Source organism: Protopterus annectens, chromosome 8.part0 (assembly GCF_019279795.1).
Source record: "Protopterus annectens isolate FY-2018-M chromosome 8.part0, PAN1.0, whole genome shotgun sequence".
Classification (NCBI taxonomy): domain Eukaryota; kingdom Metazoa; phylum Chordata; order Ceratodontiformes; family Protopteridae; genus Protopterus; species Protopterus annectens.
This window is the reverse complement of record NC_056741.1, coordinates 836,624,456-836,638,629: the sequence shown is the minus strand read 5'-3', so window position 1 is coordinate 836,638,629 and position 14,174 is coordinate 836,624,456. Positions and strand designations below refer to the sequence as shown.

Sequence of the window (14,174 nt, the reverse complement as noted above, 5' to 3'; positions counted from 1 at the left end):
GGTAATTTCAATTAACTGACTGGAGACTAAGTTGTTTAGGTGGTGCAGGCCTACATTTTACTTCTCAGAATGCATTTACTTTAATTTATGAAGACAAGAATGACAAGGAAACATGGACAATACTGGACTTATAAGCATTGTTGCAGAACTAGTTCTACACTTCTGAATTGCATTTCCAGCCACAGCCTATTGAAATTATTTGTTTCATTAATATGTTATGTAGTTTGTTTACTTCACAGTTGACAAGGAAGTTTAGCTACATTATTTATCTATTTATGCCATTCATCTATCATTTCCTTGAGTATACCAGCCTGGACTGTGAAGGGAGTTATTTTAGAGATGCATATAATTAGGAGTTCTGAATCATCTGCAGGTCTAATTCATGTAAGGGATTCATCCTTCATTTTGCTACTATTTAGGCTAGTCAACATATTATATTATGTTTTTTTTTAAGATGGAGCTAAATCTGTATAATACCTCATACACCTACTTACAAAATATGATCAATGCAATCATAAGGAATTTTGAAAAATGTCCATTGCTCATGATTAAAAATGCCATTATTTACTCACAACTGGAAAAATCATGGGAGTTGTAACATCTTTATATAAAAAAGTATGCAAAAAATTACATTCTGCTTATGTTTTTAGATCTGTTGACATCAACCAGACATTTTTAAGTACCTCATAAACTTCATAGCTTCAGTTCTTGTTTAGCACCCTTTCCATTTCTTGATTGTTAACAAATAGGAGGAGGGGTTGGCATAATGGTTAAAGTCTTCATAGGTTCATAGGTGTGTACTAGGCTAATGGCCCTGGAGCCTTTACAAGCCTAGCCCATAGGATTACCCTGGCATCGTGCCACCTGAACTTAGTTCCCAGTGCCTCTGCCGAGTAGAGACACTGGAGTGATCCCTGGGGTGAATTTTCTATTTCCCATCAACTCATCAAGATTTCTCTTGAAGAGGGCCAGTGAGGTGCTTTGTTTGACATGTACGGGAAGTCTATTCCACAGCATGAGCAGTGTCTTGGTTATGAACCTGTCCCTCCAGCACATTCTGTTGATTGTGGTAGTGAGGGTGAGGTCTCTGCAGCATGTGATGTGGATAGATTGGGATTTCTTTAGATGTAGCATTTCTAACAGAGCTGGGACAGAATGGCTTTGTAAGTCAAGCAAATATCGCCTCTAAGTAGGAGATAAGAGACAGAGAATAGTTGGAGTTTTTTGAGTCTGTCCATATAGGAGAAGTGTTTAAGGCCTAGGATCCTCTTTTTGAGGTACTTTTGCGGCCTCTCCAGTTGTTGCACGTGTCTAGTGAGGTACATGCCAAATGGGGCATTGTACCTGATGATTGGCCTAATGAGGGAAGAGTACGGGGAGATAATGACCTCTTTCTTCCTGGATGCAAAACTGTTAGTAATGAGATGTGCCACATAAAAGGAATTTCTGACCACAGTGGCAATGTGGTGGTCTGAAGAGTGGTTGCTCTCAACCTGTGTTCCCAGATCTCTTATAATGCCTTCTGTGGTCAGTGGACTACCATCGATGTGGTAATTCATGGGAACCAGGTTTTTCCCAAAGGGGATGATGACACATTTTTTTGGCATTGAGCTTAAGGCCGTGGTTCTGACACCAGTCATTGATCTCAGCGAGGCCTTTCTGTAGGATGTCAACATCACGTGGGGAGTTAATAGCTCCCAACTTGCAATCATCTGCGAACTTTGTCAGCCAGAGTCTCTTCATGTTGGCCTGGACTTTAGAGAAGTAGATACCAAACAGGAGAGGACCCAGGAACAAAACTTGTGGGACTCCACTCATGACGGGCCGGCAGTCTGACTTGGAGTCAGCTACTTTCACACTGTGGGTTCTATCTGTGAGCCAGTTTGCAACCCACATAATGATATAGGGGTTGATGCCTAGCTTAGTGAGTTTTTCAACGATTCCTGAGTGGGGAATGGTATCAAAGGCCTTGACCAGATAAAGGTAGGCTGTATGAACCACCTTGCCTTCATCCACAGCTCTGGTGACTGACTCAAAGAAGTCGACCTGGTTGAGCAGGCATGATCTACCCTTCACAAACCCAAACTGTGTGTGATCCAGGGTTTGGAGATTCTCTATATCCTTGTTTATTAGGTCCATGATGATATGTTCCATAGCTCTGCATATCAGACTCATCAGGCTAATGGAGCGATAGTCCCCAAGGTCTGTAGTCAGTCCTCCTTTGTGGAGAGGGATAACTGTAGCAGTGCACCATTTGGTAGGGACAAAGCCTGAGGCGAGGCTGTGATTGAACAAGGCACACAGGTGATGTGCCAGTTCACTCTGTAGTTCATGTAGAACACAGCCAGCTTCACCTCATAGACACAGGATGCAAAGTTTCATTCTGACATCAGGTTATTGGCAAGGCTTAAAATGGCCCTTCAAGGAAATTAGCCTAGCATTCACCTATGAATTTCAAACCTATTGAAGAGTTTGTTCCTACAATTTGTGATATTCATGCAATACATTGACCATGCTTTAGTTACCTTTACAGCCTGGAATCTCAATGTGCTGCATGAATAAAAAAAAAAAATCTTCTGACCTGCAAATAATAACTGTCCACAGATTGTGACAGAATCTAGAAATTGTATGGTACAATGAAAGCTGATATGGTCTTGAAAATAACATGAAAGTGCCACAGGAGAGATGACAAGGTTAACTAAACATAATTTCTGGTCACAAAGTATGTTCAGCAAATACGTGATACTCTACCTAACAATCTGAATCAGTCTCAGCTCAGAGTACTTCAATAACAACATTTGTATGCAATAAGACACAAAGGGATGTGCGTGGTACAGATATTACCACATGCACATGGGTGTTGTGAGACACAAGTCCAACGGGTGAGTGCCTTATAATTCCAGAATATCTGTACCATGTACACCCCAAAGTGTATTATAAAATGGACATCTGTATATACTTTTTGTACTTTGAATTTTACATTTAGTAGTTTATGTATGATAATTATATATTTTGTAGGGTATTTTAATGTAAAGCATTTTCTCCACATATTTTTAACTGACTGATAGCTGTGCAGGGTTATAACTTTTTAACTCTGTTGAATTTTGGTCTGAAACTTTCAGGTTAGTCATTTAAGGGGACACTTCTGTGAAATGTGTGTGCTATTCACAGTCATTTTATTTATTTATTTATTGACATTTTATTACTGGGAAATTCCAACTAGTTAGAAGCCCATTTGTACCAGAGGCCCAGGGAGAAAAGCTCCACATTATTACAAAACATTTTAAGAATAATAATTATACAATCTTCAAAAATAAAATAAAAACATCTGCAGTTTAAATCATTATAACATGTTAGACACAACATAAAAGAATTGGTCAAGAACTGATGCAAGGTATATGACAATCATTTAACATGAAAGAAATTTTAGACAGTTTTTAGAGAAATTAAAGGCCATTTAGTCTAATACAAACAGAAATTGCAATATGAAGTGAGGAAAAAACAGGCTTATGGTATATTTAGACAGAAAGTTAGGGAAGAAAATTTAGATAGCAGTAAGGACGTAAGTGAAAAAAGGGAGAGTAAGGTAGTATAAGGAATGAAAAGGTACTTGTTCACACTAAAGGATATAGTGAATCCTGCTTTTGAGCAAGAACAGAGTCAAATTTTAGTTAAGAAGTATTTTCAGAGTGGTTTTGCAAGATGGGAGGGACGGTATAGACATGATGGATACAGGTGAGGAATTCCAGGCCTTAGCAACCTTGTACAAATACATACAATGCCCAGCAGATTTTCTAGGTTTGTAGACAGACAGGAGTTTTTGATCACTAGATTGCAATGACTGACTGGGAACACAGCTGTGCAGAATGTTTTTTAGTGCTGGACAGGTAATTGGATGCTGGATAATTTTAGTGGTGAGAAGTTATGTATATGTTAGTTGATGTGGTAGCTCTAACCAATTTAGGCTTTTCAGTGCTATACAGTGGTGGGTTCTGAAAGGGGTATGTGCTGCAAATTTGGCATTTTTGTTACAGTTACAGCATTGTTCAAGTTTTCATTTTTGTGAAGCCTGGAGGTTAGTAAGGATAGGAGCACATAAAAAGTCTGGGGAGGAGATAAGTAGTGGCAGTGTAGTTTTGGTTGTGTCAGTGAGAAAGTTTTTGACTCTGTAAAGTATATAAAGGTTTTCTTATGCAATTTTGTATATACAGGTTGAATGTAAGATTATCATCCAGTATCACTTCTAATAGTTTACTATGAGAAGTGACTTCAATGGTTGTATTATCAAGAGAGAGGACTTTAAATTCATTTTTTTCATGAGAGAGGGATTTGGGGAAAAAGTAGTAGTTTGGTCTTTTTTGGGGTTGAGCATGATTTGTGAGTTACAAAGCCATGTTTTGGTGGCTGTTCAAGTTTCCTGAGTAATTTTTTGGAGGTGTATCATGTTGTCAGATGTGCAAATGAGAGTGGAATCATATGCCTATTGTATTAGGGTGGCTTGTTGTGTGGAAGTATAGAGAGTGTTGGTGAAAATGTAAAAGAGGAGGGGACCAAGGTTAGAGTCTTGTGGTGCACCGGTGGTCACTGGGAGGTAAGGAGAAAGCATGGAGTGCCATTTTACTGACTCATACCTATTGGACAGGTAGCTTTTGAACTACAAAAGGGTGGGCTGAGAGATGCCTAGTGATGACAATTTCAGTAGGAGTTTGCTGTGACAAACTGTGTCAAAAGCTTTAGACAAGTCTAGAAATAAGAAAGAGACTAGTTTGCCATTAACTCTAGCTTTACTGACAGTATCTATATAGGTTAGAAGGTCATTGCTAGTCCTATGGGAAGGATGGAAGACATGTTGTGTAGGGGACAGGAGTTTTTCCTGCAGGATATAGTCTAGCAATTGTTTCTGAATACATTTTTAAATTATTTTTGTGAGCACAGATAAGATTGCTGCCGGTCTAAAGTTATTAATCTCTGTTGACTTTCCTTCTTTGTGCGGAGGGATAATGTGTGCCTTTTTTCCAGAGAGAGGGAATGTGGGATTCTTGGATTGACATGTTTATAAGGATTGAGACAGGAGAGGCAATGCTATTGGCTACTATTTTTAGGTACTTGCTTGGAAGGTCATCAGCTGAAGAAGAGCATGGTTTAAGTTTGTTAAGAGTAGTTTTATATAGGATATGAGCACAGGCTTGAATGTGACAGTGGATGTAATATGTGGCTGTTTGGCAGGGAAGGGATTAGATGTTGAGGAATCCTTAGTTATAGATGCTACAGGGCAGGGAAGGAATTAGATGTTGAGGAATCCTTAGTTATAGATGCTACAGGGCAGGGAAGGGATTAGATGTTGAGGAATCCTTAGTTATAGATGCTATACTATCTATAAAAACAAGAGTTGAACTGTATTGCAGTTTTGGGTAGTGAATTATCTGGAGAGGGGTTTGAATTGAAATTTTGGCCAGGATGTAAAATGTCTTTAATGGATGTCCAAAATTTTTTACAGTTGTGTCTAGCATTACTCTGAAAGTTATTATAGCATAGTTTTTTCTCTTCATTTATTTGCTTTTTAGTCCAATTGTGAAACATTCTGAAATTTTCAAGATATTGAGGTGTTTTATACTTTTGTCATTTTCTACACTTTTTCCTCTATCCTGCATTAGCATTCTACTCTTTTTAATAGCCTGATTGCATTATTTGTTTTTAGTTTCTTCCTTCTAGGAGTTGGAAATCTATTTAGGATATTTAGGCATGTTATACTGAATTTAATTACAGCATTGTTTAAGAGGCGGCTTTTTAGGAAGTTCTAGTTAATAGATGATAGTACAGCAATGAACATATCTGGGTTAAACTTGGAAAGGTTACTTGTTGTTTTCTAAATATGCTGTTTAACTGGATGTGTGAGATGTCTAGTTGTATCGACTGGGAGATGATCACTGAGAGAGTCTGCCATTGTAACTGCAGTGAAGTATTTGTTGGAGTCTGATACTAAGACCCAATCCAATAAAGACATGATGTCTTGCTGTAATGTGTGTGGCTATTAATTAGTTGTGTGAAACCATATAAGTTCATGCTAGAGGTAAGGGAATTATAGTTTATGTCCAACTAATTGATATTCACATCACCTAGTAATATTATTTCTTGTGACAATGTTATGGATATGTAGGACATCTTCCAATATAGCTGAATTGTCACCAGGGATATAATGTGCAGCAATACATACTTGATTATAACTGTTTATTTTGAGGAAAGCAATAAAAAGCTCTGCTGAACTGAATTTTGCTGTTGTTTTGCTGTAAGGGGAAATGTGGTACGTATTGGGAAATATTAAAGCAATACCGCCATATTTCATCTTTATACGGTCATTATGGATTATATTATAGCCAGGAGGTATAACTTTGGAGTAATTTCTGCTGGGTTTAAGCCAAGTTTCAGTTACAGTGAGAACATCAGGCTTATGTTGGGAAATCCAGGCATGTAGTTCAGCAGTTTTATTTCTTATACTTCTAACATTTAGTTGAGCAAAAATTAGATCAACAGAGTTGGGAATTGGCTGTTGTTGGGTTTCAGAAGTGTGTGGAAGAGAATTATCATTGTGATCATTGTGACAGGTGGGCAAGGATGAGGGTGTATATCTCCTCCTAGAAGGATTTTAGTAAATTGGGGAATTATGCACACTTCTTTTTTGGAGATGATTCTTGCACATAATTTTGTTTTGGTTTGAGTTGACGGGCAAATAATTAGCCTATATTTTGAATAAAAGTGAGGGGCGATATTAAATAGATTTAGTACAATGTGAGGAGAGTGTAAAGAGGAACTATGGATAGGTGGTTGGGACAGAGCTGGAGATATGTTGTGAGGTATTACTGAGTCATGGTAGGATGAAAAATGGCACAGTAGAAAGAGAAGAATAGAGGATAAACTGAAGAGTAGCATAATTAAGTACAGGTATCTGTATTTTATAGATGTCAGGTGGTGGGGAAGAAGCCATGAAGAAGGTAACAAGAAGTTGCAGGACACTAGGAGATTCGGTGATGGTGGATTCTGAGAACTGGATGAGGATAGGTAAGGAGAGAAGTATTTTCTATAAAAGACAATAAGTAGGTTGTCCTGGTATCTTCTCTGGAATGTAGGGAATACAAGGATATTAAAGGCTAGAGTATAAAGACGTAGTCAAAATAAGAAGAAATGGGGGTTTATTTGGAAAAGTAAAAGATACAATACAGAACAGATACATACTATTTGGGAGGGTTGTGATTTTAAATGGATACGGTGCAATGCAGTATGGGACAGATAAAGATGGTTCAGAATGGTGTTAAAAATGAACAGAAATAGATATAAACAGGAGTTAGCACTACACAATACCTCAACTGACTGCTGGCAGATTAATGTGTCTAAATGAGAAGACTTAAATATCAGTAACACAAAGCTTCATAACATTTATACTGTTTTCTATGTAGCACAGCTTCAAAAATATTGACAACGATAATCATTTTGGTGGCAGTTTCAAGAACTGAAAGATACATAACTGCAGGCAGTAATGCCCATTCACATTTTTAAGTTGATTTTTTACCTAATGATATGCTTGCTGCACCCTAAAATATTTATAAGGTTAATTATTTTAGTGAAAACTCCCAAGAACTGAAAAAAGTATTCAAGTAATAGAGTCATCATCCTCATCTTTTTTTTTAGTTGGTTTAGCTGATGATTTATGTCTTGTCTTTATTTCACTGGGATTCTGTGGTAATTACTGTGAGTGTTTTATTTCTATTGAAATACGCAGTTTTTATTTTCTGTATTGTATCTTCAGATTTACCTCTTAGGTAAATCTCTTCTGAAGCAACTATACTTAGCCGTGTTTTTACACTGCATTTGTTTATGCATATAATTTGGCTCCTAGGTTAAAGTGGCTGTTTTCTGTTGCTCTGATGACCATCTGTTCTTCACATTATTCACTTCCTCTCTCTTTCTATACTGTTTTATTTTCTGTTTGTAGCTGTACTTGGATTTGAGTTTTTGGAACTCTAATTACTGCAAAGTGTGTTTAGTTTGTTCTACAGTTGTGATTCTTGTTTTATTCCATTTCTTTTCTTCTTATTATTATTTTTATGCCGACTTAGTAATGAATTTGATTTGGGATGTATATTTTTGTGGCGGTTGTTTTTTATTGACTTACTGTTTTTACAGTATTTCTGCATTTTGACAATTTTCTTCCAGATGGTCACAGCTTGGTTTTGAAATCTGTGAGGGAGTAGGCTCTACAACTGAATGTGACAGATGGTCTGCACTACCTTCTTCTCTAAGGAACAGAATTGGTACACTGGTATCTAGAAATATGACTTGATAGTTTTTCTTATCTATTTTACAAAGAAGCAATGAGGCATACTAAGTTATGAGCTGAATCAATATTGATGCATATTGACGTTAGTGGGAGGCCCAATGCCAAAGACTGAATGCTTTACATGTCTTGATGTGTGGCAATAACCATTCAGTATATAACTCAGCATGCAAATCTGCATCAAAGAAATCTTTTATGTACTCAGTTAATAGGGTACTTATTTTGGTTGTGTGTAAAATATATTTTAAACACCTGTCTAGACAATCAAATTTTGTTTTTGTTTTTGTTTTCTGAATTTGTTTCAGAAGTTTAAATAACAGGAAGACATTTCAGTGGTAGAAAACATTATATTGAAACCACAGGAATTATTTGTTAGAGTGAAACTATGAAGATAACACACTTTTTTTCTGTTGGGGAAGAAAAGAAACAAAAAGGAAGACAATGCAGATCTTAACCTGACAACTTACCTTTCTGAATTTTAGAAATGCAGGCAAGTAGCAAAATTAGCAGGAGTGCCAAAATAAATGTTATCCATATGATGCTGTCAGGAAAACTCTGGACTTCACTTTTTTGCTCTAAAAAAACAAACAAAAACAATATATATGAATAAGTGTATTCATTTTACAATACCAATGTTTAATATTCCATTTATATGTTTGCTTCATTTCAATAAAATTCATCTTTGTTTAAGGTTCATTCAAATACTTCTTCAAGAAACACAGATTGTGATATAACTTATTTAGCACAGTGCTCTTTAAACTTTTCAGTGTCCTTTAAACTTTTTCAGCACTATTTTTGCATCTAGAATTCTGTGTTCATTAATAACTACAATGCATTATGATTAGCTGGTTGCATAGAATATTAGATAATTAAGTATAAATCACAAGAATAGAAATCTACTGCCAGAAATGGGTGCAAATGCTAAATGCATATGAAGGGTCTGACAGATTTTAGGAAGCATTCTCTGAATCATGTATTAATGATAATGAACATTGGCGATCCTCTTTGGATATGTTCCACAGCAGGATTTTAATGTACAGATATCACCCACTGAATAATAAGAGCACCTAATATGGCAAGAAATCATTATGAGGAGACTGAAATTCCTCCCCCCTTTGCTAACCACAGATTGTGGGTGGTTAGTGAGAGGGTACAAAATAAAAAAAAATAAAATAAAATTAACAGAAGTGAAGTAAGTAACTGCTGTAGCAGCTGCAGTAACATGTCTTTTCCATTCTCTTTGCTAACCATGGTTGTGAGGAGGCAGTAGTTAGTGAAAAGAAAATACATATATAAATACATAAAATAATCTAAGGAACCACTGCAGCAGTTAAAATACCCTGTCTTTTCCTTTCTTCTTATTAACCATGGTTCACAGGAAGCTGTGGTAATTGAGTTGAAAAAACAAACAAACAAAATATAGATTTAACTCAAGTAACTGCTATATCAATTACAAGGTCATGACATTTGTGTACTGTGTTTGTGGAAACTGAATGTTTGTTCATGGGGTGAATGGGGAAGTTATAATGCTTTGTTGACAAAAACAATTCCCTGAAAAAATGAAGAGTACACCATTATATTTAATGTGCGTGTGTGTGTGTGTGTGTGTGTGTGTGTGTGTGTGTGTGTGTGTGTGAGTGTTTGTGTGTGTGTGTGTGTGTGTGTGTGTGTGTGTGTGTGTGTGTGTGTGTGTGTGTATCTATGGAGACATAATTAAATACTTACATAACTTACATATGGGATGTAAATACTTCCTCTTACAACAATTGTATGTTCTACAGTAACGTTAAATATTAGGCAGAGGAACTATTTCATCTTAAGATATTTTAAAAAGTGTATACTAATAATGAAACAGATGCAAAAGACTTTAACAGATAGCCCATTTTCTGAGTGCAATAACACTCACCAGGATTGGTATTATTTATTTTATTTATTTATTTTTTATTTTTATTTTTTATTTTATTTATTTTACATTTGTTGACCGGGCTAGTTTAACTGGATACATGTCCATTTTCAGTAGAGGCCTGGGGAGAAAAGCTCCAGAAAAACATACAAAATTAATAGAGGTTATGACAGAAACAATGTAAAAACAGCAATTGTTACATAAAAACATTATAAAAACATTTTTTTTAAGATGAACATAATTATACTACTCAATGTAAATAATAACATAATCAAAAATCTGTAAAGGGTAATATACTAAAGGAGGTACAATATACATGTAAACATAGATTTGTATGCAAAACATAGTATATTGAAACATAAAGAGGGGGGATTGTAAAGGATGTAGGATGAAAATTAAGGTTATAAGGGAAATAATGAACCTTCCAGGTGTGGAAAGGTACTTGTGCTCCAGAACATCCCCTAGGTCATTCATTATTTCTCCAATAATGCTGCCCCTGTCAGCAGTTACTGCTTTCTTAGAAAATGGGCTTGGAGAATCAATGAACTGCACCGCATACTTAACATACCAAAGGCTTAAATTAGTGCACATAGAGAGCCCAGTGTAAAAAAAGAAGTGCACCTAGTCTAACACAAAATCCATGTGTTGTGACTGAAATCTTTTACTATATATGCCATTCCCATTCTGCTCACTTCCTGTGTCTCTTAAAAATCTGCACTTAATGAATGAAAAACAAAATAAAATAACATTAGTAACTGCACATTTTGTGTGTGTGTGTGTGTGTGTGTGTGTGTGTGTGTGTGTGTGTGTGTGTGTGTGTGTTTGGGGTCATGGAGAATTATAATGGTTTGACTGTATGTGTCTGAAAACAATGAATTAAAATATATTAGTATGGTTAGTAGTTATATACTTATTCATTTTATCGCTGTCAGACATTTGATGTGTACGCAAAGTAGTTTTAATTGGTGGACACGAGTGTGTGTGTGTGTGTGTGTGTGTGTGTGTGTGTGTGTGTGTGTGTGTGTGTGTGTTTGTGTGTGTGTATGTGTGTGTTTAATCCATGGGCTTGTGCATTTGTGTGTATTTCTCTATATATATATGTGTATGTTTGTGTGTCCATGCCTGTCCATTTATATATGTGTAGACATGTATGTTTATGTCTATATGCATGTGCTTACATGCATACAGGTGCACACACTTACTTATGTGACTTTCTCAGTATATGTATGTGTCTGTGCCTTGGCATTTTGTTATACACATCTGTATCCATATATGTGTCAGAGACTGTAAATGTCTGTGTATATATACGTATGCCTCTGCACCACCTTACTAATGCATGCTAACCCTATACCTAACCTTGCCTATAATCCCAGCTCTATACAGATGCACATCACATACAACAGCACACACTCACAACACTAAATCTATCCCTGTCTTAACCTTTACTGTAAGCATAATCCACAAACACTCTCACACACTCACACTTCCAGCCCCTAATTCTGAAACTTTTTCTGTACATCCAAAAGTTCAGACATTAAAATCCCAAACTCACATTTACCTTAACCTTGTGCACTCATTCGTCCTTCTTTCAACATCCATAACATTTGATGGTGACAAATATTAATGAGTTTCAGCAGCAGTTCACTCTGTCAAGCAACAGAAGCTTCAGCAGAGTGAATGGCACCCATATAGCAACGTGTGGGGTCATTTATTGCACTGTTGTGATTATTTTGCTGCTTGTGTATCTCTGCTACCTTTAAACTACAACAAAAAGAAAAAAAAAATCTTGCTTTTTTCCACTTTCTGAAAGTTAAGAAAGTTCGGTTACAGATTTGCTGTTCTGAACTGTTTGGAAGTTTCTAGAAGGCCAGTGCTTGCTTGGGCTAAAGGGAAGTATCTATGTTCACCAGTGGGAGTGGTTAACATTGAACAGCCTGCCTGTCCCTGGAGGAGTGGTTACTAGCTAGAAGCTGTAGTTTTATTGGCCATTTTGGGTCAATTCTAAACTCCTTGATCTCTCTCTCTTAAAACCTGGCTGCCTCGTGGTTTTGGCATCTTTTCAGGCTTGCTAGTTGTTGCTGAAGCACCTACCAAGGGGAGAAAACGCTGAGAGAAGAAAAGGAGCCACTTTTGTGATTTTAAGTATTTTCTTCTGATTTTTTGTTAAGTTTTACTGCTTTGCCGCCTACTTTTGGCATTTTCTGGCTTGCTAAAGTTTATATCTGTAACAGTAACAGTACTTGGAACACATCTAGAGCCTGTTTACTGCGTTTCCTGTGTTGCACTTAATTTAAAATCGTTTTTTTCTCAAAAAATGCATTTTACCTGATTTTGGCCTAGCACTCAAGTGTGGGGTCATTTATTGCACTGTTGTGATTATTTTGCTGCTTGTGTATCTCTGCTACCTTTAAACTACAACTAAAAGAAAAAAAATCTTGCTTTTTTCCCCACTTTCTGAAAGTTAAAAAAGTTCAGTTACAGATTTGCTATTCTGAACTGTTTGGAAGTTTCTAGAAGGCCAGTGCTTGCTTGGGCTAAAGGGAAGTCTGTGTTCACCAGTGGGAATGGTTAACACTGAACAGCCTGCCTGTCCCTGGAGGAGTGGTTACTACCTAGAAGCTGTAGTTTTAGTGGCCATTTTGGGTCAATTCTAAACTCCTTGATCTCTCTCTCTCTCTCAAAACCCGGCTGCCTCGTGGTTTTGGTGTCTTTTCAGGTTTGCTAGTTGTTGCTGAAGCACCTACCAAGGGGAGAAAATGCTGAGAGAAGAAAAGGAGCCACTTTTGTGATTTTAAGTATTTTCTTCTGATTTTTTGTTAAGTTTTACTGCTTTGCCGCCTACTTTTTGGCATTTTCTGGCTTGCTAAAGTTTATATCTGTAACAGTAACAGTACTTGGAACACATCTAGAGCCTGTTTACTGCATTTCCTGTGTTACACTTAATTTAAAATCTTTTTTTTTTCTCTAAAAACTGCATTTTACCTGATTTTGGCCTAGCACTTAAGTGTGGGGTCATTTATTGCACTGTTGTGATTATTTTGCTGCTTGTGTATCTCTGCTACCTTTAAACTACAAAAAAAAAAAAAAAAAAAATCTTGCTTTTTTCCCACTTTCTGAAAGTTAAGAAAGTTCAGTTACAGATTTGCTGTACTGAACTGTTTGGAAGTTTCTAGAAGGCCAGTGCTTGCTTGGGCTAAAAGGAAGTCTCTGTGTTCACCAGTGGGAGTGGTTAACACTGAACAGCCTGCCTGTCCCTGGAGGAGTGGTTACTACCTAGAAGCTGTAGTTTTATTGGCCATTTTGGGTCAATTCTAAACTCCTTGATCTCTCTCTTAAAACCCTACAACTCTTTTTGCGTGGTTTTGCGCACTGAGCAGCGTCACCTAAACAGGTTTAAACTATTCCAGGCTCCACAAAGTCTGCTCTTCACTTTCTCCCTTAGAACTGTTCAAACTCTCAAAGTAATCACTCTATTCTCTTTCTAAAGCCCTGCACTTGCTCAGCTCTTATAAGGAAACACTAACTAAAGCACTACACCCTCCTTGACTTCTCATAAGTATTAGGCTCCCGATTGGTCCTTCGTGATCAAATGAAAAATCAGTTCCCTTCACTAATCTGATCAGTACAAAACCAGTTCCCTATACTAATCTGGTATGTCCAAGGGTCAGTTTCAAGGTTACTCTCCAGTCCAGCTGGTGAATCTGGGAATTTTGAGGCAATGTTACAATTGCCTTATGTACACAGACAACCCTCTCCTCCTTCCAAAAAACTCTAATACATGTGAGAGATGCAGTTACACAGCCAAACTGGAGTCAGAGCTCTCTCAACCCAAGACTGGCACAGTCAATCAGGAGGAAAATGTAACCACCCACACCACAAATCCAGTCTCACACAGACCTATTGCATCTGCATACCCAACACATAAACACACAAAAACATACT

General features: G+C 37.0%; 1 protein-coding gene across 2 annotated transcripts in view; it reads right to left on the bottom strand.

The window, feature by feature from the left end:
- Nucleotides 1–14,174, bottom strand: part of LOC122809087 (rano class II histocompatibility antigen, A beta chain-like) — a 233,257-nt gene that overhangs the window by 2,289 nt on the left and 216,794 nt on the right. For both annotated transcript variants that reach the window (XM_044080313.1, XM_044080314.1), the window contains exon 4: nt 8,797–8,904. In XM_044080313.1, coding sequence (XP_043936248.1) covers nt 8,797–8,904 — 108 coding nt within the window. The remainder of the gene's footprint in view (nt 1–8,796; nt 8,905–14,174) is intronic.